Below are 25,083 nucleotides of genomic sequence, written 5' to 3'. Positions count from 1 at the left end.
TGAAGAGAACTTCCTAAACTATGTATTTGAACTATATAACAATTCTTTAGTAAAGGGTACTTGTCAGCCAGTAGGTGAAAGTGTGTGTGTGTGTGTGTGTGTGTGTGTGTGTGTGTGTATTTTTGTTTGGAGAATATGTGCAAAAACATGTGAAAGAGCTTATACTAAGACATGAACGTGTGACAGCGTATATGAGCTATGAAGAGAAAAATATACAATGAGAAACGCATTACAACAAAGATTCTCTTTACTGTCTCTATATGTGCTATATGAACAGTCAAACAGTACAGCGGATTGGAGAGACTGCTGTATGTCTTCCAGTGTCTTCGTGGAATAACTCAGACCTCTGCATGTTCACCTCAGCCTACCGCCCATCTTGCCCTTGCCGCGACCTTTGGTGCTGCAAGACAAGAAGAAAAGAAAAAGATATATCTCCATTTTGGTTAAGATAATGGCAGCAGGGTAACATAATGCAATAAATGTGTATGATGTAGAAAAGGATTAAAAGGATATATATCAAAGTAATATATCAAAAACCTTGTACAACTGTGATTTTCTTTTACTGACAAGAGGATACTGATTCCAAATTAATCTTAAAACAACTACCTACAGCTTGACATCTTAAGCAGGGTATCTTTGAAATAATTTTAAAATATTAAATTTTGATAACTGGCACCAAAAAAACAAAACAAAAAACAAGTTAAAAAAATTGCAGAACTAAAACACACAATTTATGGGTTAAACATGAAAAACTGGAAGACACCCACACCAACATGGATATATATACAGGCAGTAACAGGCAAAATACATTTAGTTTTAAAAATGAAAGCACACCACCTCTGGGCACAAAAAAGGGTCAGATTTACAAAATGATCACATCTTTTCACAATTACTTTTTATTGTTAATTTTCCAAGGGCAGATTAGTAATTTACTTTAAACTTACCATTCCATCTGAAGTGTCCTCACCTCTTTCAAAAATATAAATCCATCGGCTAGACATCCCCTAATGACCATTTTATCTCCATAAAGAGCAAGTGAAAGTTTGGGGGCTGTTTATAAAATGTATCTAAGGTTTGCCAGACACACATTAAGTCTAGTCATAGACTACACTGTTTGGAGACTTTTAAAAAAATCTAGGACTAGATTTAATGAGCGCTGTGATGACCTTGTCTAAATGTTTAAAAAGATAGTAAGGCAGGGAATGAAGGAATCACAGGAACTGGTCATATTAGGATCACATTTCTAGATCCTAAAGAGTTTTGCCCTTGATGCCAGCTAGCCCACATGCTCTGAGTTTGCTCCCGTAGGCATCTTATGGTCTCAAAGAATCTGGGCCAATAAGCTTACAGTTCAGGACACTTACACAGTGCTCATATTGAATGTCATCTTTTCAATCAGGTTCAAATCGGATTAAAGTCCCTGATCGGCATGTCATAGACACATCATAGCTGTGAGGACGTTAGCAAATAGTTTGTTTCTGAATGACAAGAACACTGTTTTTGTTCCCAGCCCAGCATCCTTTAACACCAGGGGAAAGTGACCAGTGTGACTCAGAATACTTACCTCTGGTGATCCTTGACTCGAGCCAGAAGCTGAGTAATCTGTAAGGGACACATATGGAAGCCTCGCTAAGCACAAAGCGACAACACCCACAGCCTACAGAGGGGTAACCTCGGGATCCATGGACGTACGCATGAGAACCAGCCCCTGACTGAACCCTGCGAGTCACCTGCTTTTCGCCTGCAGCAGCAACCGAGCGAGACTCCAGACCCAAGATAAGTCTGAAAACAATTACTGACAGCAGGCTACACAACAGAGGTCACCGTCCTCACTGCCAATTACTTACAACTTCTGCTGTTCATTCACTCGGGCCTGAAGAAAAGTGATCTGCAAGCAAGTCACAATTTTAGACAGGCAATTTATGGATGCCTGTGTGTATGGCTGCAAAATTGAATCTGTCCTTCACCCAATGTACTGGTAGAAGGCAAAAAATTAACATTTTACATATGTTTTACCAGTGCTTATTTTCACACTTTTGTTCAAAGACATTACAATGTAATGGAGCAAATATAAGGAACATCTATATATCACTATCATAATTTCTAGTGTTCAAATATTCTTTTCAACACATTACAACATGTGAACTTGGCAAAGCGCTTACGTCATATTTCTGTCTCTTAAGTTTCTCGCCGAGGTCAAACTTCTCAGCCTCCAGTTGCATCATCCACTGCCAGAGCTCGTTGGCCTTCTCCCTGCAGAGTCAAGTCAAATACTCAGCCACCCGCCATCAGCCATTTCCAAATCCCTGGCTCTGGAAGTGCCCTGTGCTGGCTGGCGAGCGTTCTGACGGGCAAGGCAGGCCAAGGGTTGGGTTGGGATGGGTCCCGGGACACGCTGCGTATGAAAGCAATGGCTCACTTCAGTTTGTCCTCGGACAGATGGTCGATGTTGAGCGGCTTTTTCCTCTCAGCCAGGATTTTCCTCTTCTTCTCCCTCTCAGTCTGCTTCTTGGCCCCTTTACGGCCCTCCATCTGTCAGGGATATCGGAATAAGACACATATACTATTACCAATTAAGAACAAGGGGGGGGAGGAACAAAGAAAGCATCAGTTTAATATTAAGTAGCATGGGCCCCAGAACAGAGCTAGATGATTTTTTTTTTTTACACCCACAATTATACTAGCATCTACACCCTATAACAAATGAATGTTTATGTAGGCTGTTAGCCAGGGGTCTAATATAAAGGCCAGCAGAAAAAACACTCCAGAGAGCTAAGTAGTACTAGACAAGAGAGATATATGCCTTATTTACTTGCTTCACACAGTCAACAGCTGTATAATCTCCTGAGTCCTGACCTTCTGCTGTAGTCCGCCATACTGCTGTGTCATGTTGGTGAGAACTTTCTTCTTCTTGGCATCCTCATCCTGCTTCTTCCTCTGTTCCTCTTGCTCTCTCCTCTCCTTTTCCTCCTGTGGAGAGTCATGAGAAATCCCGCTTTCTCTCACACATCCCTCTGCCTATTCTTCCCGAGGTAGAAGACGTTTGGATGGAAAGGACATGGACACTTGTCACTCACCGCCAGGCGAGCTTGCCTTTCCCTTTCTTTCTCCGCACGGATCCTCTGCTGTTCTGCCCTCTCCGCACGCCGCTTTTCCTGCATGTAGGGCCGGTTATAAGGTGCAGGCAGTTGCTAGTTATCCCTGATCAACTGGGACAGGCTTGATCTGGCATTGCTGGGTGCGCAGCACTTACGATCCTGTGGACAAGTGCAATGAGTTCCTCCTCATCCTTTTTCCTCTGAATGAAGTGAGCCTCAATTAGGGACTGCAGTTCAGACAAATCCTTCTCCTGACGCTTCCTGTGGATATCCTGATGTGCACAGGCAAATTTTACACATACACACACACACACACACACACACACACACACACACACACACACACACACACATTATTTGTAATGTTACATTGACTTTGGTAATATAAAAACCTAGCACTAACTCTAAACCTGCCTAAATCTTAAATGTTTAGTGGAAACACTACACTCAGTTATAACAATGTTTCTCTAGTATTACTCTAGCCTTTAATAAATGCATTTAAAGTTGGGATGAATGTCAAAAAGGACATCACAAGTATTGCAATAAAAGAAGACATGGAAGCACAGATTTAGGCATTTCTAATCATTGCTAACTCACGTCAAAGTCCACTTTCTCTCCTTCTGGAATCTTTGGAGGTGCAATATTTTGCATGAACAGCCTGCAATTTTTCATGAAAATTAACTTAGCACAGTTCATAACTGTGAAAGGTTGTTATATATGTGAAAGGTAGTTAAACTAGATCGAGGAAGTGCTTACTTTGGCTTTGGCTTCATCTCATCTGAATCAGGTGATATAAGCATTTACATTAACATTAGTGTTATCACTACATCACTGAACACAACACGCATGTACACCTGACAGATACTGAATCTTAAAGTTCCAGGGAATAGTTTGGGAACATTTTTTTCATAGCATTCCCTTATTCCCTCTTTATCAGAATGTTAAACAGATAATTATATTGTTTTAACTATATTGCTGAATCTAGTGTAACTTGAATTGAGAAGAGGTAAAGACAAGGCTTTTACAGTAGTTTCTATAAATGTAAACTAAAACTTCAAGACATTTATGAGGGGGCTGACCTTTTAAGTTAAAACAAGAAATGCTTACAGTGTGTAAATAATCTAATTTCCTATGCATCAATTTCTACATTGTCATTTCAGGAACCAGTTTATATGACTATAGGACATTTATTTGAGTTACCTTCAGTTGGCTCTGGAAAAATGAAAAATATAAATGTCATAATAGAGGCAAAGTCTGTTTGTCTATAAAATACATAGATTATGTGGTACTGTATTGGCAATATCAGAATATAAAAACGAAACATATGAAAATCAACATTACCTGCAGCTTCTTCCTCTGTAGGAGCTTTAGAATAATAATAAAACTTACTTAATAATAATAACAACAACAATAATAATAACAACATAATAATGTTATATTGACCAGCCATATAACACAACAAACACAAAACTGCACATTACAAACAGGAATCTGTGGAATTTCTAACATATTCTTTTTTTCATTAAAAACCTGATAAGTTTTATCTCATTTTAACTACATAAACTCAACAGATTAACTTCAGGAGCTCCTGAAAGGAACCAAAATCTGGGAAGTTTTACTCTTTGAATAAACTGATGACAACCCAATGTTCTGACTGACGATGACAGCAGCTGGCAATGATTCCTCATCAGCCCATCTACTAATAATTCTGTGCATTATGAGATGCAAGACTTATAATGACACAAATATTGTGCATCCCTGACCTACATGCAACAGCTGAGCATGCTTCACACAAAGTATCACGAATGAACATTTCAACATCATGAGTAATGCTGTGATGATGTTACAGTCAAAATGTCAAGTGCTGGGTGCATGATGTCAGTTTGTGGAGTGCATACTATAAGATAGAATTTGCATGCTATGTAGTATTCTGCACAGTTCTGGTGATTGATAGTGGAAAGTTGTATTAAAAAGGAAAAAATATAGAAAAGATATGGTCGTTTTAGAATAAAAGAGAAAACAGGGTAAATATATAGTTACCTTCTGCTTCAGGTTCTGCTTCTGACATGTACATATGAAAAAATGGACATTTCTTTATGATATGGAAAACTGATACAAGAAGCTGTTTATGAAATTATCAAAGTATATAATAAAAATTTTAAATATAACAGTGAACTATGAAGAAGATCTTATTTCAAGTCAATGCTGGTAGTTGTACTGCATACCAAAACAAATGTGTGACAAAAAATATTGACACAGAATGGAAATGAGAAAAGAAGCAAAACCCAGAACTGTGATGTTACCTTCTACTTCAGCTTCTGGTTCTGATATGAAAAGGACATGAAAATAGTTTAAAAAGTTATTAAATTTAAATGTAAAAAAAGCATAAACATTTCCTTTAAATACGATGCACTCTTATTTTAGAACGAAGCTGAACATGGAAAAAATGTGTCATGAACTATGTTCTACATAGAGCAGAAATGAAAATAGAACCTGAGTGTAGAATTGTTACCTTCTACTTCATCTTCTGGTTCTGATATAAAAATATGAAAAATATTGAGGATGAAAGATATGTTTCCAGAGTCATTTTAATGCATTGCACACTACTACTAAGTAGTCATAGCAGTCTGTTATAGCCCATACTAATAACTCAAAAAAAAAAAAAAAAAAAGCAAATGTGTCAGTGCCAAATTTCTAATATCAAAAGCTAATGTTAAAATGCTAATATTTGAAGTGTTAAATTTTATTATAAGCACATTTTAAAGATGCAGTGTAGATTTCAAAATATTATCTTCCCAGTTGTGCCTATAAAATAGTAAACAGCTGTTTAAAAAACAGTCAATTCTACAATACTTTTATTTTGGTTAATCTCAAATATGCGGAAACATTACAATAATTTCAAAGTCAAGCGTGGTTACCTTGAACTGCGGTAGGAGGGGCTATTGATGAAGTATATCATTGTATTCAGAAGGAATATGGAAACATTATAAATAGTGGATAACTAATGTCCAAAAATGGAGGAATGAATGAATGAATACATGATGAATGAACTGATACATAAAATATACTTGTAAAAGATATTTGTAAATGAGATGGTGAATGTGAACTACATGCATATAAAAAGTTGCAAGACTCACGATTTACCTTCCACTTCAGGAGGAGGCACTATCATAAGAAAACATGATTGACTGGATTATTAATATATAAAAGTTGCAGTTAGGGAACATCCAACAAAATTATGTATAACATGGATCAGCTCATAATCCGTTTCTGGATGAAGTAGGGCCTTTTAGAAATCAGTTATGAAATCAATTCAGCCACTTCCATAAAATGTCATACCTAAGAAATATATTCTATCACGCTTAAGGTACCATGAACACTCTTAATGCCTATTGAAATGCCGATTCTTCAAAAGGTCATCTGAACGAGGCAGTGTAGTATTAGTTAATGACCATTAGTAAACAGTATAGTAGCTCTCTAATATAAGTCCCAGTGTATCAGCTATGACTAAAAATAGTGAGTAGTGTGAAAAAACATGGGTAGAGCCAAACATGCAGTTCACAGCAAATGAACGTGAAGGCTGAGCTTTACCTTCGTCTGTGACTTCCTCCTCGACTGAGTGGACGGATTTGGGATTAGTAGATGAATACGGCCAAAAGCAGAAAAAGGCAAATGTTCATTTTGTGAAAGTACAGTTACAACTTTGTGCAAATGATATTTCTCAGGTCAGTTTTCACACACTCTTGCATTGTTAAGGTGATGTCCTATGAGAGTAGAGTGCAATGATTTATATGATTATTGTATATTTGAACCAAAAAGCACTTGTCACCTTTGTCAGAACATTGAGATCCACACAACAGAAGATAAAAAGATTTATATTGAAATGGTAGTTTTTATTTTTGTTATTAAAAATGATTTTTTATTTTTTGTTATTAAAAAGTAACTTTTAATAGTAATTTCCTATTGATATATAATTTGATCATTATATATCAGATTAATATCTGTATGGTTTCCTTTGTAAAAATTAAGGAAATGTATAAACATTACTATAAATAAATGAAACAGGAAAAGTAGGTTTTAATATTGGCCTATTGCTACAGTTTGAGAAACCAGCATTTGAACGTTAACTGACATTTGACTCACATTACACACTTTCCAGATAGCACAATCAGATTTCAGATTACACTCCATAAATATTTGTTCATCATTATATATTTACATGACTTCACGGCTACCCAGCAATTCTACGTTTGCATAGGAAATTATTTGTACATTGAATTGTCTCATTTTTGGCATGCAAATCTTATGATTACGGCTATTAAGCAAATCTAAAGCCACGGCAAGTTTACATTTCTTTACTTTCTCCCTATTTCCACATAGTAGACAGATGGAAATAAGATAGATACCTAACCATGATTTAAGGCATCTCTTCTCATATGAGACTCATGGTTTTTAAATTATGGTCCCTAACAAAATAAGCAAAATGAACTAAACAATGAACTAACAAACACAAATGAATGACTCAATTAATATCAGTTTATTAATAATGCCACTCCTCCTTCCAGAGCCCTTACCTTCTTCTCTATATGTACAGCGTGGCCGTGGGTGAAGAGACGCAGTAAAACAAGGAAAAGGGCATAATAATGAGGAAAACAGTTGGTCCGATGTTGAGAACACAAGAGAAGAAGGTGGTGGGGTGGATATCAGACTATGCACCCAAGACATAGAGCGCTGGTATGCTGAAGGTGCACTAGTCATACTTACTGCACCTCTTCTTCCATCACGTCTTCTGTTTCAGACATGGCTCACGGTTCCTGAGGGCAACAAGAGCTGGATTAGTTACAGCACTATTACTGAAGTTTGATCGGTTCACTAAGCTTCGGTGAAAGTTGAGGATTGGGCCTTCTGACTTCACTTTGATTTTGAGCACTGTTTTATGCTTGTTATGATAAAATTTTGGCCACATGATTTGTTTGGGTATTTTCAAGCAATGAGATCCAGACAACGCCTACCTTTGAGCTACATCCTGTGGACATGATCGGAATTTTCAAGAGATTCTCTCTCTCTCTCTCTCTCTCTCTCTCTCTCTATCTATCTATCTATCTATCTATCTATCTATCTATATATATATATATATATATATATATATATATATATATATATGTTATTTGATTAACATTTACAGATAGATTTGGGGATTAAAATAAATTTCTTCAATATCTCTAACTTTACCAAGTATCCAAATTGGAGTGTGTTTGGTCCGAAGACTCTAAAATCCTGAATGACGTTACACTATCAATAAATTAAGAGGCCATAAAATAGGTGGGGCAGGTGACGAAGAGGTGGAGTAGTGGTTATTTTTAAAAACAATCAACTATTCTTTGGAACAGGTGGCACATGTTATTGCAGACAATGAACTTGGCTGATCTCATCCAAGCCTCCTACTTATTTGCAGAGTAAATTGAGTACGCGTCCTTGCCATCTATTTTTGAAACAGGCACCATTTGTTCGGGTCATTGTTCCACGCACAGTTCTTCATTGTCTCTTCAGTGTGTGGCTGCATTTGTTACTGCTACTACATTGCATTTCTTATTCTGTACGGTTACACACAAAAAAAGGATTGTTAAACCATCGCTTACTAAGAGTCGACCAATTAGTTAGTCAGGCAAAGCTTCCTCTGTTGGCCATACATATAGGAATAATGCTTAATGGGGTACATAGGTAAAATATTATGAAAAAATGCTGTGGGGTCATTCGTTTTATACTGTAATGAGAGAAAATAAGTATGAATGGTGCACTCCGCCGCAGCCTGTGAGTGAGCTTACAAGTATGAGGATATGGCCTGATGCCTAAGCACACTGCCTCGGAGAGTCACTCGGGTCAGATCCAGCCAGACTTTGCAGCAGATTAGCTATCTCTCAGAGGCATTATCCAAGTTTTACTTTAATAAGTGCAGGCCACTTCTGCCCTGGCTAAAGGGCTAGAATAATGCAGCGCTGTCAGTAGCATGCTGTCAGAATGCAGCCAACCACAGGTCCTGCATTAACTAGCATTAAGTGAAAAGCCCCAAGCATGCGACCAGCCAGGCCCTACTGGAGAGCGCAGCGCGGCGGCTCCGAATGCAGCCCTCCTCTCTGGTGCTGTTTGGGTAACTTCAGCGAATGGTACATCATGACTCTTGAATGCAAGCCAATGACCATGCAGGTGAGGTGGTGTTTTGAGTCAGTATCGGTTACTGGGAGATAAGCATGCTTTTACACCAGTGTGGGATTCCACAAAACAGATGAAAAGAAGGACATCCATTGGTCTCTCTTACCTGGGATCTCGACAAGGAAAGAGATGGAGTCTTATTCTCGAGGGTCCAGGATGCAGACAGTTTCCAGCTAACTCTAACACAGCTCACCTAATACAGACCTGTATGTCCATGTGTCCTTAGTGCTGCTCTACGATTGGCCAGTGTCACAGGGTCTATTGTTAGTGTTTGGAGGAGGGGTACATTCATTATGACAATGAAACCTGGTACATCTTTAGCATGGCAGCATTCTCACGGACATTTTCGCAGACACAGTGATTCTAGTCTAAAAAAAGAGATAAACATGGTTATGCTTCAATAACATTTTAACTTTGTTGACTAGTTGACTAGACCAAACCTGTCTCTGGGAAAAGAGCATTTAGTGTTCTTTGACAAATATTAAAAAAGGCATAAGAACAAATGTGAGGCTTTTAAAAGAATCACTTTATTGCTGTTGCTGAGTCACTGTTACAATATATAAAAAGTTGTTCCTTACAAAACTATCAGCTACAGTAAACATGGTCAAAGTTTTAACAAGGAAATGAACAAATTAAAGTTGGTGCGATTTGCATGGAGTTACCCTGGTTCAACGAAAGACATGTTTACAAGACTCAAGACTCAACATGGAAAAAGTAGAGATTACTTTGCGTCATGAATGATTGTCAAATATAAGACCAGAACACAGAACCATTCACATTTTAAAATGTAAATTATGATGTAATTGAGCTGGGGAGAGAATTGGATATTAGTGACACACACACAACCCCCCCCCCCCAACACACACCATCAGTCACATAACCTATGAAAACTCCTGACGGTACAAGGCACTGTCTGTCTGCCCACCAGCACATACTTGAGTCCCATTACATAGTTGCCAACGTGTAATAGTGTTTTACTCTAAATAAATTGGTGGAGAGTAAACAAAAAAGAAACAAAGAAATTACATAAATGGCATAAATTGGTCCTTAGTAAGGGTTTGAAGCCCCTCCCACCTGTCCGTTAACATACTAAATACAGTCGCTTATCAGGATGATAATGACAACCTGAGCCTTACTTGTGATAGAGCAAGCGCTAAATGCAAAGGAATGTCTGTGAAAGTCAAGTCTTTCTTTTTTCATCTTTTTCAATTTTGGTCAAGAAATACATGTTCCCTTTATTCAGTGCAAAGCCAAGCCTTTACGTCCATTAGAAATCAGCTATATCATGGTGTCTATATTGACTGACAAAGCACCTGAACTGTGACTGAAAAAATGAATAATAATGGAATGTCTATAATTAGCATTTGCAGACATATTGTGATACTGAGAGCAAAAGCAAAGACATCATCTTGTATAAAGCGGCAACATATAAAATATAGTTACTTACAAAACATACATGATGTGCTAACATATATTATTAAGACCATAGTTTTCCTATTAAAAAATGTGTCATTATGACAAAAGTTTTTAAAAATGCACTATACTATGGGTGCTCATATTCTGTTCTGGACTGGTGAACATTAATACAATACCAATATGTGAAGCTTTGCTTTAATTATAAATTAAAAAGGTGTTCAGGGTGACTAGCAGAGAAGAGCTCTGAAGGGAAAGAATAGCAACACTTACTGTGAAATTACACAAGGCCTTTACATATGTTGCATCTGTCATTATCTAGTGAGAAACTGAATCATGTGATACTTGGTGTCTCTATATGTAAGGCTGTCTATATGTCTATATTTCAGAATAGTTTCTAGTATAAAACAGGTTTTATGCTAAGCATGACCCTATAATTAGGCCTTGCAAGATTAAGGCCTTTGACGGAAGTGGGAAAATATAAGCCTTCTGTCTCCCTCAGTCTCTCTCTCAGATATGTCTAGGCAGTGGGCAAGTTTTCAAATTATTTTTGGTATGAGTAAAATATATAACATATAAAAAGAAAGATGACGGCTTTCACTTGGTCCCTGGTGCTGAGTCTTCAAAAAGTTAGTGCCCCATTCCTGTTCAGACAAAAGAAAGGTCTGTTAACAAATTATGTTAGCAGACATCACATACACGCACAAAACTTTTACAGCAGGTGCAAATATCACAACAAGAACCAAATCCACAAATATTTCCCTAGGCATAAACTCAAAGGAGTGTTAATTCTTTCTAAATCTTATACAAGAGTGATGCTAAGCATCTCTTTCTACCACCATGCTCATGTGTATTGAACAGCACAGGCTGGAGACCCTCAGCCTCACTTTAGGCTGTTGAATGCTCCGGATGTTTCTGCCTTTGCATGCTTTTAAACGATGTTCGCCAGGTTGGCATTTGACCTTTATTGTTTAAAGAATTCCAGGATCACAGTTTGCCAGGTGTGCGTGTGCACGTGCGCGTGTGACTCATGTGCTTTTTCTGTCATTCTGCAAAGGCATAGCGGACACCAGTGAAATGATGTGGTGAGAGCAGGTCCATATTTCTAGCCCTGCTGCCATTGCTGGGGGTCTGTGCAGAAGCAGGGGACAGCTGTTCTCCTGTACCTGCCTATGTGATGGGCTAGTGTGCTAATCTTCTGCCACCTCACACAGTAACGTGACAAAGCGGGCAGCTGCCCGCCCCGTCTAAGGCCAGAATGCCGACAGGAATAGTGAGGGGTTGGGGGGGGGTGTGTGTGAGGTAGGGCTGTGTGTGTTGGCGTGTGTTTGGGGGATTTCAGAGAGAGCTGTTGCCCATTATTCAACCATGTCTGGCATGCCTGAAGGCCACAGCGTCCTCTACTAGTGGAACAAAAGGTGTGCTTTCAAAATAGAACCCCACGCCACAGAGGCATGTTCAAAGGCCGCAGTTGATGAACAAAGTGTCAGGACTGGTGATTTATGGTTGTCAAGAGCTCAGCGGCCAAGGTGCAAGCATGGAATTGTGGGATGTGGGTGACATGGTCCTCTGTATATTCAGTTCTGACACATAAGGCAGAGCCTGCCTTAAAGAGCATAAACTTCATTGGATGTCTGACCCAATACTAGTGCGCACACACTTATTGTGATTAGGTGGAGGAGACAGTTGAACACACACACAAACACATTTTGAACCTTGAAATCTGAGTCTACAGACAACATGGAGCTATTCTGGCATCCATATTCACTTACCATTAGCAACAGATTTACTTTCTCCTCTGCTTGTCACCTGGATGAGGTGGAGAGAGAGAGAGAGAGAGTGAGAGAGAGCTCGAGAGAGCGAGAGCTCAGTGACGGGAACTCAGTGAGGGGAAATGGGGTTGTCAACATACAGGTCATGTTGGCAGAATGACAGATTATAACATTACACAGTGAATCTTTTGAGCTGGGAGCTCATGTGCTTTACTTCCACTACATCCTACTGCATTCTTTTTACATTCCATTTATATATGTATACACACACACACACACACACACACACACACACACACACACACACACACTGTTTACTTCTCTGTAGTGCAGGATGGGGAATCTGAAGGTGCTCTCAGAACAAGGAGAAACCAATGGCTTCGTAGAAATCCACCACAGTCAAGAGAACAGAGCAGCATTCCCATACCACTCCTACCCTCTATTTTCGCTCGCTCTTCTGGCTACCTGCCCTTCCACTTGGCCACGATATGTCAACCTGAACCGCGCCCTTCCCACTCCCCAGCCCCCCCCCGTGCCTGCTTGGATCATGCACGCAGCCTGCAGCTCAACCGTGGCCTCAGCCTGGCCTTCATGGGCCTGACACATGCCGGCGCTCCCTGGCGACATGTCCCATCCAGGGACCGCGGCCGAAGATAGAGTCATCCGAGTAGACGCCGCCCGCCCTCTTTCTTCGGCGCCACAAAATCAAAATCTGTGCGAATGTGTGGAGGGGCCTAGGGCATGGGGCCTGGGGGCCCAGAAGCCCATGGAGTGCTTATTCAGCCTCAGAGACTGATGAGGCTAGTGGCTTGCCGCTCGAGGTACGTGGGTGTGCCATGGCGTGTGGGCCAAATGTGGCTAAAAGGGACCATGTTAAAATAGATGCTTGCGGAATGACCAGCGTGGTTTGTGTAGGAGATTGATGTGCGCGTGCGCGCGCGTGTGTGTGTGTGTGTGTGTGTGTGTGTGTGTGTGTGTGTGCGTGAGTATGTGTGAGGGTGTGTGTGTGTGTGTGTGTGTGTGTGTGTGTGTGCGTGCGTGCATGCATATGTGTGTGGGTGGGTGTGTGTGTATGCGTGCATGTGTGCATGGAAGAGGGAGATGGAAAATAGAAACGGGAAAAAAGCCCAAGCGTTTGTGGTGATTATACGCAACCAGAAACCAAGTCTCGCACGGTACATTCAACAAGCAGGAGGCTTTGGAAAATGTTTGCAGGCCCTTACAGTGGCTATCAAACATCAAGCATTCCACCCCCACCCACCTCTTTTCCATGGCAGTGAGTGAGTGAGAGAGCAAGGTAAAAGTCAAAGGCATAGCATCACGCAAAGAGTGAAGCTGTCTCATGGTAAGTGCATTAAGTGGAAATAATCAGTCACTGTGCATCCCTTTGTGATAAAGTAACATTTACCTCCTCACGGAGCCCAACTCAGAAGACAACTAGCAGGGAGAGGGCTTTAAACAGAAACACACTGTTACTGCTTGGCTCACGGACACTAATCACTCCTTATCTTATCTTGGAACACTGCGGACATATTGACTGGCATCATGTCAAAATGGACATGGTCCCTTAACGACATACCAAAAAGGTTATGGAATACACTGACCATTTTAGGTTAAAGAAACTTTAAAATTCATCTTTGAGGGAAGTGAAAATATGCTTTGAGTATAACCATCTTTGTAACTGTGGTGATATATTTCTGTAGTGTTGTATCCCATTACCTTGGTAGCAGGGGAGCCTTTGTTCTCCCATAGACTGCGTTTGCCAGTCACATCCCCACGCTTCAGGTCCTGGAGAGGACAGAGAAGGTCTAAAATCATGCTTAAAGTGACAAGGTGTGATTACATACACACATACACAGACACAGACCCATGCAAAAGCATGATGACTCACGCAGACATTTCTCGTACCTGGTCCTCAGCACAGGCAGGGCAGAGGAGCGGACAGAGGAGGGCAGCCCAGAGGAAAGCAAGGCTGGGCCACTGCTCTTTGTGAACAGCAGGAGCTTAGCTAGCATAGGAAAGCGGACACAAGGTGAGACTGCTCACCAAAGTAAATTCGACCTTGCACAGCTGATGAAGGACCCCTGTCCAAAATGTCCAGTTTCTATGGAATCATATTATATTATATTTTATATATATATATATAAACACTTTAAAGAGATCATTCTTCCATATCTTCCAGCAAGTTCTAACACTCATCTCTATGCACTTCTAATGCAAGTGCCATTGCCATTGTTGACCATCAGAGGGCAGGCTAATAAGAACAAGTCTTACTCACAAAAGCAGGATTACTGCAGAGATCAGCCTGTTTCTCTAAAGCTCTGTATGTAAAAGTCAGAAAGGGTTAAGGATTCTGACCCAAGATCCAAATGAAGGAGTTCTAAAGCTACACCTGCCCCAACTCACACATGATTTCTGATCTTCATTGTTTCAGTGTGATTCTCAGTTATCCTTGTCCTGTAAATGCAGTGTCCACTAGAGGTTGCCGATGTATCATTTTTGTGGTGTGTCTATGATCTGGGGGTTGATGTTCAATTATATACTGCCATGTGAACATACTATAATCTTTAATTAAAAGGGTATGCTAATCTACAGTACAGCAATATGACATTTACTTGTTAAGTAATATTTACTGTCAGCTTTGACTGAATTATTTATTTATCCCTTACCCAGACAAATAAGCTTTGACATCCACAGGGATAAGATCAACAAGCTTTCGGACTCTGCTTCTCCATTAGTCTCTATAGTGGCTGATTTCTTATGGTCAGCTACTAAATCACAGGCTTGCCGTGATATATTACTGCAAGGCAAGTTCTTGTTGAACCACAGAGGCTTTCTTCCATGGCAAGTGGCCCTTCAGTAGTGGTGCACCTTCTGAACACCCCCCCCCCCCCGCCCCAGCGGCCAGAGGTTTAAATTAAGCAGCCACTGTAGAGTGAACCACAGGGGTGGAGATAGTATAGCAGGGAAGGAAGCAAAGCTAGGAAAACTAGCTTGAGTGACATCCACATGATGATACATCTCTCTCCCTCTCCCTCTCACAGACACACAATCTCACCATCAGATGTGCACACAAACACGCATGGATACAGGCATACAAGGAACGCAGACAACAGACATCTTGGCTATAAAGACTAACATAGACAATCCAGTGCCACTAGATGGCCCCAGCTAGATAACTTGCCATAAATGGGTGTCTTCTAATGTCAACACAGAGGTTGGGAGGGGGGGGGGCTAGTCAAAAGATGTGTGATGGCGTGATGGACAGTGCTTGGAGCCTACCGCTGGTATTCCTCCTGGCGTTTTGCTCGATTCCGGGGTTTTATTCAGCCAATCATTGATGCGGCCAGCCACACCCACCTTGATTCCAGCTGCATCCTGTGCAGAGGAGAGAAGAAAGCTCCCTGTCGGTCAAAGGTCAAGGCTGAACAGGATAGACAGTGCGAGGGGAAGTGCCTAGCCATCCGGCGTTGATGAGCGCTGCGGACCTTGTTGCTGGATGGCGTGTTGGTGCCGGAGCCGAACACACTGCCCTTCTCCCACATGGTCTTAATGTTGCGAACGCCGTCTGATGCCACGGGCAGGTCCACGGTCGCTGTCCGTGGCGATCGCACCTCCTTATTACTCTGCCAAAGGGCAAGGAGAGAAAGAGCCGGAATGATATTAAACAAGGACAGCGCTTATGGCACAGCTCAGCAAAAACAGCATGACAGTACAGCACAGCAACAGCGTAAAATGCAGCACCTCTATAATTGATATCATTGATGTATCATCTTTTTTTTTTACATGCAACCTTTTGAAAAGCTCTTTTACATAATAGCAGAGTTCCTGTGTCTAGTGCATGAAACACTAGGAACAGGACAGTGGCTAGTACTCACCTGCACAGCAGTGGTGTACTGTTCCAATCTGTTATCAATCTTTGACACCACAGGAGAGTGAGATGTCTTCACAGTGCTGACACCACAGGACACACACACACACACACACACACACACACGCACAAAAACTCACAGGTTACAACATACTGTGAATTATCATTGATGTATACAGGAAAAATTGCCATATGTTGGCATTATTTCATAATACAATAATATAATTTTAATGGAGATGTGAAATAAATTGTGTAAAGTGTGAAATGAATTGTATTCTATGTTTAGATTAATTCTAGTTAAAAGATCTAGATACCTTTTCTGTGCTGACTTGTTAAGAAATTCAGCCCTTTCACCAATCTGGGAGAGAGAGAGAGAGAGAGAGAGAGAGAGAGAGAGAGAGAGAGAGAGAGAGAGAGAGAGAGAGAGAGAGAGAGAGATCAGACAATGGAAGACTTAGGAGATATAAGCACTAGTCATGTGGAAACATATAATAACACACACACGCACACAAATGCACACACGCACACATGTAGACACGCACACAAACAAACCCCACAACTTCCCTTTTGGAGTTGACTATTCGGAGGAGACCGCAGGCAAGTTTGTTATTTTTCGGCCTTTTTCAGGCTGCCCTGTCTGTGGGAACTTCAGTCTGTGTTTATGGCATACGACAACATGGCTAAGGTGTGTGTAAGTGGAAGGGCCCACAGACACACCCCCCCCCCCCCACTAAAAAAAAAAGATTGATTTAAAAAAAACCTCACACATAACCCAACTCAAATTCCCCCTGTCCCCAGCCCTACGTCAGACATACTCTACAATGGCGCAGAATGTGGGAGCTCCTAAAATACTCCCTTCAGGAAATTCCCCATTTTGTGGCATGTTCGGTGCGGCTCTGTGCGAACGTGGTTCCAGTAATCCTATTAGGCTAATAGCCTTCCTGCAGCCCCTCTGAGCGCATACTCCCTCCAGGCAGCCACTCCAAAACCACTCCACTTTTATCTTTCTGTTGTTTTGTAACAGTGGGATCCACAAGCAAACAATAGTTGTCTGAAGTTGAAGACTTGAATGAACTGCACTCAAGGCATGCCTCACTTCAAATGAGCTCATTCTGACCAAAGAAAGATATGATATCTAAAAGTGTTAGAAATTAAATTTGAATAATGGCAAGAACTCAAATGTCACACCTAAAAAGATCACATAGCATGCATTACATACAGTGAACATGATGACAAAGTAAATCTGTGGAAAGAGAGCAGAGATGCAGTTAGTGTTAGTGTCTAGTTAGTGTTTCCCGGAAATATAAACCCTCCCAGGCCAGTCATCACATGAAAGTGTCATTGGTGAAGGGAAGACTGGAGAGGAGATTTGCTTCCCAAAACACACTGGATATAACTCAGTTGCTTTCAGTTTGTGGGAAAGCAGCACAGAACCACAACAGAGCAAGTAACCAGATTACCACATTGAGACTTCCACATCCAGAGTACCACAAGCAAACAAATCAAGCATAAATGGTGCAAAATAAGCACCACACACACACACACACACACACACACACACATACACACACAGGTTTTCCTTGGAAACAATTTTCCTAATGCTGTTAAGCTGTCCTTTATCCTGTTACATTAAAGAGTTTAGAGAGACAGCACATTAATTTCCTGGGTTTTTATGGCATCAGTGTGTTCTATAGCATCAGTGTGTCCAATTGTGGGTCAGTGTGTTCCTATCCTATCCTTCAGTTCCTATGGTTGTTCCTGTGATGTCTTAGGCTGGCTCATGCAGCGGTGCTGTCCTGTGCCTATGAGCTAGGTGGCCAGCTGGTGACCCAGGAGTTGGGTGAGCTCACCTTCAGGGATGACCCTCTTGGGCTCACGCATTTAAAGGGCTTACTGGCTTCCCCATCCACCTCGTCCCCAACCTTCTGCCTCCGCTCTGCCGCTTGTGCTCTCCTCCTCTCTATCTCCTCCTTCATCCTCCTCTTCTCCTCCTGTGCAAAACGCAAACAAGTACAACTCCATTACACACACACACACACACACTTCCCTCAACCCCACTCTGCTAATCTGGCAGTGAATTCCATTTTAACTGTGGAATTATATATATGCCTTTTTACAGGCCACAATAGCTCTTGGCACAGCTCTCCACTCTCCTCTGTTCTAATTAGTCCCGTTTTGCCGGACCGCCTAACGGGCTGGCCTAGAAGAGGAATTTTCACTCACTGACTGGCGCACGTTGTTGAAACGCGCATGCGCAAGGAGTGCATCTCGCCGCAAACCTGCTCGCCCGAGAGGCAACATTCTGTTTGCTAAAGTTGTGCGTTTCGTGTGGGTGTGTGTACTGCCGTGAAATATTATTGTAAAAGGATCGCATAGCTTGACATGAATATTCTTGTCAAACTTCGTTATCGTTTTTTTGCCCAGAGGAGGCATTTTCGTACACCGTGTCCAGTTGTCGAAACACGCATGCTTGAGTAATCTACCAGCAACATTTCAACTTGGGTAACATTAGCTATAAAACTGAGCGATACCAGGGATGTTTGCTGAGCCCACCCTACAGAGACAAGAGATGGGTTAGCTAACGCTGTGTTGTTCCATGCGAGTGTGTGTCATTGCTTAAGATACAATTGTTAATCAAGTTAAATGAAGGGGTGTGAGGATACCTTTGTAGCCAACTTAAAACCATCTAGGGTTAAATACTTGTGCTGACCGTTGTCTTACACGAACGTATTTCAGCTAAGATAGCGAACTAGGCAACTTTGTAACTAGGTAACTTTGACATAAGCTTATGTCAAGTTCAGCGTTTGTAACCTGTGGCTAAAATTAACAATGGCAAAGTACAAAGTGGACTAATATTTTGACACACACTACACAGCAAATGAACTGGCAAAATAGCAAGGCACTGGGAAACAAGGCATTTTTTCTTTAAGACCCAGAAGACCAGATTCTGTGTCCTTCAGAGATTTCCAGATGTGCTGTTGACCCTTGCGTAAAAAATGCTGTACAATAAATGGTGCAGCAGTAAGCTAGGCTTGCTTAGTTGTGTTGGTTATTTATTCTGCCTTCTTTGTTTATCTAGGAACAGAGAAGGTGTCAGCAGAGATGCTTGTTCGAAGTTTGGTCCATGGGTCCATCCAAGTGGCAGTTGGTAGACGGCAACAGAAAGAAATAGGAAGTTGCTGTAACCTTTTTGAAACTAAGTCACTGCAGTTACCTAAGACCTACTATAGTGGGCACAAATACACTAATAATATAGAGATATTCTCAGCAATACAGCACTTCCAGGAGAATTTTATCCACCCAGAGATAAGAAGCTAGAGAGTCTAATGACACTGAGGCATGGAGCCAACAAATATGCAGAGAATGCCCTCCTCTTCTAGGAGGTTACATTCTCAAGCCAAAATAGAACATTATTGTTGATTGAGGGCCAAGAAAACTGGCTATACAAATACGGAAGTGCTCTAGAGAAGGCTCAGGATTCCTTGAAGATGATTAAACATGAGTGCCCATCTGTCTTGAGCAGAAACATCTAATCAAACGGCACAGAAAGGACCCAGGGCAGGAGCGAGCCATGCTAGGCTAACGCACCTCCTCTTTGGCCCTCCTCTCGGCCTCCTCTTGCTTCTTCTGCCGCTCCTCTTCCTCCAACACTTTCCTCCGCTCGTCCCTCTTCCTCCGGAGCTCCTCCAGCTCGGCCTCGGCCTCCTGCTGCTTCTGCCTCATTCTCTCGAACTCCTCACTCTCTGTTTCGTCTCTCCTCCTCTTCAGCTCCTCTAGCTTGCGCTCGGCCTCCAGGCGTGCTCCCTCCCCCTCCACTTCCTCCACTGCGGGAGGAGCCTCGGGTGAGCGTAGGCTGCTGTGGCTGGTCCACACACACACACACACACACACACACACAGACAGACAGACAGATAAAAAAGATAAAAAAAACTTGCGATGTGTCTGAGCAATGGTTTAAGAGAGCATGGTCATATGATGCGTGTGTGCATTCACACACACACACACACCGGCCTACTTCTGTCTAAGGTGACAGTATCCTGTGACAGTCAGGGTAGCTGGGATTATATGACAGTCAAGTGCACCAGTTCAGCTGCATAAAGACCACTGGTGTGCGACTAAGATTAGAACAGAGAAACTGCACAAAATATCTTCAACAAGTTTCCTAAATGATCAAAAAATATTAACTTCGTTTTGACACACTTGACCCGATGTCCTAGGCAGGGGTGGACACAGTACACAAATCCTCTATTTGAGTGAAAGTACAGATACACTTTGACCTGGAATGTGAAAAATGCTTTTTTGATGCCAGAACTGCACATATATAGAAAAAGTGGAATAAAAAAAAAAAATTATATTTATTTTCTGCTTAAAAAAAAAAAAAAAATTAATCTACTGCTTTAAAATTGCTTTAAAATCTACTTAAACAACAAAAGTAAAAGTAAAAGTAAAAGTTATAATTTTTATTTTATATTTATAATTATGTTATTTGGGGGAGCAATTTCTAGTAAGAAATAAACTATAAAAAAATAAAAATAAATAAACTATTCTTCTGTCCCAACATCTCAAACATATCTTTGAGCTAAGACAGAGGTAGTGCAGTGGCCTAACCTCCTCAGGAGACACGATGTTAAACTTGTCGGACATGTTTCTGATTATAGCTAGCTTTCTACCATCTTTTTAAAAGGTGCACTGTGCTAGGGTTGTTTTGTTTTTTCAATGTGAAATTGCAACATATTCTCCATGTTTTAGATGATTCTGTTTTCTCAAAGTAGTGAGAACTGACAGACTACAGAAAGGAGTGGAGTGAAAGTAAAATGTCTTCAAAAATGGAAACACTTTTATGAGACATGCTTGAAAAATGCACTGGAGAAAAGTTATGAATTACATGTACAATTACAAGATAACACGGAAGTATGAAAAGAAGTAACACAAAAGCATGAACAGTGAGAACTCATGCCTGCTCTTCTCTATTACCTAATTATGATACTTAAATCCTTTATGTGTTTTTGGCAATTAGCTGTGTGGCAGTAAATTTTTTTAATGTGCCTAACACAGCCGTGCAACTCTGGCTATGCATGCCGTGTGATGAGCGGTCAGTCTCATCTCTGTTTCTCACACACCTCGGCGTTCTCTCCACCTTCCTGGGCTTGCCCTCCTCATACACTCCTCCGTTGTGCTGTTTGCTCCTCTTACTCCCATCCCCATCCTCCATCTGCCGACAGACAAGGAGAAGTCAAGATGTTGTGCCGGCTGCACTCTCAGTTGCTCTGGTAGCAGCCACAGGTCGCTGGTTGTGTGTGTGTGTGTGTGTGAGAGAGAAAGAAAAACAGTGGGCAGAACAGCACTCATGGAGAGAGGTGAAGAAAACACATACACCTGTCATGCAGCAAGCAACTAACAACCACATTGCAGCAGTGAGGTGACCGTATGGAAGAGACCACACCCTATGGGCCAGTCCCTAGAGACAGCAGGTTCTCGTGGACACCATAGTGGGTTCACTGCACTCAGATTGGTGTAGATAGGCTTTGGGGCAAAGTCAATAGCACAGACAAAATATCTTCCTTTGGAAAGGTCTGATGTTTACAAATAGTTTTGTATAAGAAAACAATTCAAAAGGTTTTACAATACATTTCAATTAACTTTAAATTCAGATAATTTCCTCTCTGATGATTCAAGTACAATTAGTTATTCTCTGTGACTAAGCCCCAAAGCTCATAATATCAAAGTTCTGTGAGCATCCAACCTCTTACCACACTCAAATAATTCTCGGCAAACTTTCTCTCAGAGTCAGCTGCTTCCTGCTTTTCCTCATTCTGTGAGAGTGCCTCTATCTCCATTTCCTTTATCTCATTTGCCTCTACTTCCTCCACATCCTCATTCACTCCGCTTGCATCCTCTTCCACTTCCTGCTTCAAAGCTACTATGGAATGGGCTATATCTTCATCTAAAGTCTCACTTTTCCCACAGGAATGCCAAGCATCCTGCTCGGTGCTGCCCTACAAAAGGAACTGGCATCAACATGCTTTATGTCGCATTGCGCTAAAGGAGTGAAGGCTAGAAGAAGTCACAGTAACCGTACCTCATCGTCAATTTGAGGTTTTTCCTCAGTGGAGTCCTAAGAGTGAACAACGTTCATCAAAACCAAAAACAAAACTTACAGCCACAATGACAAACCGCAGGAGAACCACATGAGGGAAGAATAAAAAAAAAAACAAAAAACACACACACCTGCTCCCTCAGGTAAGACGTCTGTGGCTTCTCTTCCATCACTTCCTCTTTCTGCTCCTCCTCTTCATCTGGGACAGTCTCCTCATACTCTTCCTTGGCCTCTTCTTTCTCCTGTTCCTTGCTGCTGTGTGGATACTCCTCAAGAGAGCGCTGAGTGGTGGGGTGCTCCTCCACACCGTAGGAGAAGGGCTCTTGCTCCTTCTGTCTGTCCAGTGCCTCCTTCATCCTCCTCTGCCTACGCTCCTCCCGTTTGGCCAAGCGCTCCAAGAGGGCCTGCTCTTCATCATCTCCTTCGCCACACCAGCCCGAGCTGACCACCGAGCTGGAAACTGCCTCTGTAACCATCACACTGGGAGAAAGAAACATAGGGAGGTATCGGGACGGGAGACAGGGATAGGGACATAAGGAGGCATAGGGACAGGAGTGTGAGAGAGAACAGAAACAGAGCTAAGGAGAGACAGACAGGCACCAAGGAGGATATACTGATGAACTGCAAGAGAGACAGCATAAAATATTACGCCTTTTCAACTCTCCATGCATGTAGGCCAGCACACTGATAGTTGGGCATCGGGTAATCTGCTCTTCCGGAGTTCACTCAAACACAATGGCCCACTGAGTCCTCCTTCTCAGTCAAGCGACTGCTGAAGACAGTCGCTTGGATGATCCTGCCCTTTGCCCCCCTCCACCCCGTACTGTAATGCTTCTGCCTAACTGGCGTACACCGTGCCGCGCGGGGCCGTTCCCCGCTGGTGCACACATGCCACTGGAGGCTAACGAAATCTGAGCACACCACTTGGCAGAGGACCCCCTCCACCTCAGTGCGATTCCGGATGGGGGTGGGCAAGGGCCGCTCTGACAGGGCCCGTTGTGTGCGAAAGCATGCAGAGCTACAAAGGCGCAGTGTCAAGTGACGTCAGCGTGACCCGCCGGGCAGCGACGCTCGCCCGCGAAGGGGAAGTTGTTTGTTCCGCATGCAGGCCAGACACACACACACGCACGCACACACAAACACACACACAACATGCCCACACAGCTTCAAATCTCTAGTGTCTCCATATCTCTGCAGTACTGGGGGTAAGAATGGCAGTGAATGAAGGGGAGTGAGTGACCCCTAGTGACCTCTAGTGCCAAACCATAGTCAATAAGTTGCTGAGTGTGGCAGATGTATGAGAGTTCTCTTTCATACATCTTTACACATTTTTAGAAAAAAATGCCCTGAATATGTAGAAAAATCAGATCAAAACTTGTGTCCTAATAAAAGTAATGAGAACATAATACATATGGGACATATATGATTTCACATCCTAACAGGGTATAAGAACGTGTGTGTGTGTGTGTGTGTGAGTGAGAGAGAGAGAGAGAGAGAGACACACACACACACCTGTGGCTGTTGTTAAGCTCCACACTCTCAGGAGGGTTGGGTACCTCCTCACTCTCCTTGTTGCGCAAGCGCTCTTGACGTGCTCTTCGTCTGCGCTCACGAGCCGCCTCTTCCTCATCCTCGTCATTTCGGCGATAGACCATCCTGTGTGTATATACACACACACACACACACACACACACACGATGACAGTGTTATTACCTTAGTGAGAGATGGTAGAAGGCAGGCCTAAAGTCTTGCTGGCAGTGAGTGTATCTATCACAGCCATCAGTGTTATTGCTGCAGTCACTGCTGCTAGGGGCAAGTGGCTACTGAATGATATCTGCTGTGTGTGTGTGTGTGTGTGTGTGTGTGTGTGTGTGTTTGGAGACAGTTTGGCAGTTTATGAGAGAAGCTAGACTCATTGTGACTTAGAAGACATGCAAACAGAGCAGCTTCAGCATACAGGGAAGAAAGCAGTGCTTGTAAATAACCTAAACAAGCCTTTCATCTCTCTCTCTCTCTCTCTCTCTCTCTCTCTCTCTCTCTCTCTCTCTCTATTTATGATCTCCCTCTGTTTATCCCTTAATCTCTCTCTCTCTCTACTCACATACCATCGTATCCTCTCTGTACACATCTTTTCTTTAGTAAAGAGTAGGCGTTTGGCAAATATTCTACCTGGGCTGTGTGTGTCTTTGTGTCTCTGAGAACTGCTGAACTATCATCCTGCTGCTGGACACTGCTATGGGCCAGGAATTCTGCTGCAATTGAGAATTCTACTAACGCCCAAGGAAGACCAGAGGGAGAGTGACATCAGACAAGGGCTTGTCTGCCTCTCCCTCTGTGCACCGCCCTGTTTCTCTCTCTTGTTTTCTCTCGTCTACTGTTGTGCACTGTTGTGCATTGTACCACATGTGCCTACATGTACGGTATTTTTGGCACAGTATCAGAATATGAAATGCAGACGTGAGATCTCCATCCTGAGTTCCTTAAGCCCAGGCTCAAAAAGTGACAGTCCTGCCATGAATATGTACTTCTTAATCGATTTCACTAATGAATTCAGCTAAGCAGCAGACCCAGATGGCTGGGACTTTTATTTTCTGAACCTGAACTATCCAGCCCTAGTGTTAA

At 42.1% G+C, this 25,083-nt stretch overlaps 2 protein-coding genes across 18 annotated transcripts in view; both read right to left on the bottom strand.

The window, feature by feature from the left end:
* Positions 1 to 229: 229 nt before the first annotated feature.
* On the bottom strand, positions 230 to 9,550 carry tnnt2e (troponin T2e, cardiac). 10 transcript variants are annotated; one of them, XM_081722876.1, is made up of 20 exons: positions 9,415 to 9,550; positions 7,673 to 7,912; positions 6,690 to 6,713; positions 6,243 to 6,263; positions 6,017 to 6,037; positions 5,611 to 5,631; positions 5,402 to 5,422; positions 5,139 to 5,159; positions 4,440 to 4,463; positions 4,299 to 4,310; positions 3,855 to 3,876; positions 3,696 to 3,756; positions 3,254 to 3,370; positions 3,078 to 3,155; positions 2,857 to 2,970; positions 2,420 to 2,532; positions 2,163 to 2,253; positions 1,848 to 1,888; positions 1,565 to 1,602; positions 230 to 400 (listed from the first exon to the last, which is right to left on the bottom strand). In XM_081722876.1, the coding sequence occupies exons 2-20, from the start codon at positions 7,854 to 7,856 to the stop codon at positions 360 to 362; spliced, it is 1,065 nt and encodes a 354-aa protein (XP_081579002.1). In that variant the 5' UTR covers positions 7,857 to 7,912; positions 9,415 to 9,550; the 3' UTR covers positions 230 to 359. The 10 variants fall into 10 exon arrangements, with proteins under 10 accessions (XP_081579002.1, XP_081579007.1, XP_081579008.1 ...); XM_081722881.1 differs by lacking the exon at positions 1,565 to 1,602; XM_081722882.1 differs by lacking the exon at positions 1,848 to 1,888.
* A 266-nt stretch (positions 9,551 to 9,816) lies between these two features.
* cald1a (caldesmon 1a) overlaps positions 9,817 to 25,083 on the bottom strand; it is a 36,067-nt gene continuing 20,800 nt past the window's right edge. For 4 of the 8 annotated variants that reach the window (XM_035528310.2, XM_081722873.1, XM_035528309.2 and 1 more), the window contains 13 exons: positions 23,974 to 24,117; positions 22,593 to 22,941; positions 22,444 to 22,479; positions 21,485 to 21,576; positions 19,953 to 20,226; positions 18,215 to 18,355; positions 16,679 to 16,722; positions 16,372 to 16,447; positions 15,982 to 16,119; positions 15,776 to 15,871; positions 14,213 to 14,281; positions 12,494 to 12,530; positions 9,817 to 11,365 (listed from right to left, as the gene is read on the bottom strand). In XM_035528310.2, coding sequence (XP_035384203.2) covers positions 11,352 to 11,365; positions 12,494 to 12,530; positions 14,213 to 14,281; positions 15,776 to 15,871; positions 15,982 to 16,119; positions 16,372 to 16,447; positions 16,679 to 16,722; positions 18,215 to 18,355; positions 19,953 to 20,226; positions 21,485 to 21,576; positions 22,444 to 22,479; positions 22,593 to 22,941; positions 23,974 to 24,117 — 1,510 coding nt within the window. In that variant the 3' untranslated portion in view covers positions 9,817 to 11,351. Of the gene's footprint in view, positions 11,366 to 12,493; positions 12,531 to 13,901; positions 13,946 to 14,212; positions 14,282 to 15,775; positions 15,872 to 15,981; positions 16,120 to 16,371; positions 16,448 to 16,678; positions 16,723 to 18,214; positions 18,356 to 19,952; positions 20,227 to 21,484; positions 21,577 to 22,443; positions 22,480 to 22,592; positions 22,942 to 23,973; positions 24,118 to 25,083 lie in introns of all 8 variants that reach the window. The other 4 variants (XR_014125872.1, XR_004776316.2, XM_081722875.1 and 1 more) reach the window with 4 other exon arrangements.

Source organism: Electrophorus electricus, chromosome 11 (genome assembly GCF_041902795.1).
Source record: "Electrophorus electricus isolate QZ-2024a chromosome 11, ASM4190279v1, whole genome shotgun sequence".
NCBI classification, from domain to species: domain Eukaryota; kingdom Metazoa; phylum Chordata; class Actinopteri; order Gymnotiformes; family Gymnotidae; genus Electrophorus; species Electrophorus electricus.
The sequence above is the reverse complement of the archived record's forward strand: the minus strand, read 5'-3'. Positions and strand labels throughout refer to the sequence as shown.

Bases quoted from the DNA above. Each gene is read 5' to 3' on its own strand.
- tnnt2e (XM_081722876.1), bottom strand. From the start codon at position 7,856: ATGACTAGTGCACCTTCAGCATACCAGCGCTCTATGTCTTGGGTGCAT. The intron at 5,632-6,016 runs GTAACCACGCTT...TTTTTATATCAG, and splicing joins CCCTCCTACCGCAGTTCAAG to AACCAGAAGATGAAGTAGAA. The intron at 2,254-2,419 runs GTGAGCCATTGC...TTGACTCTGCAG, and splicing joins CTGTCCGAGGACAAACTGAA to GGAGAAGGCCAACGAGCTCT.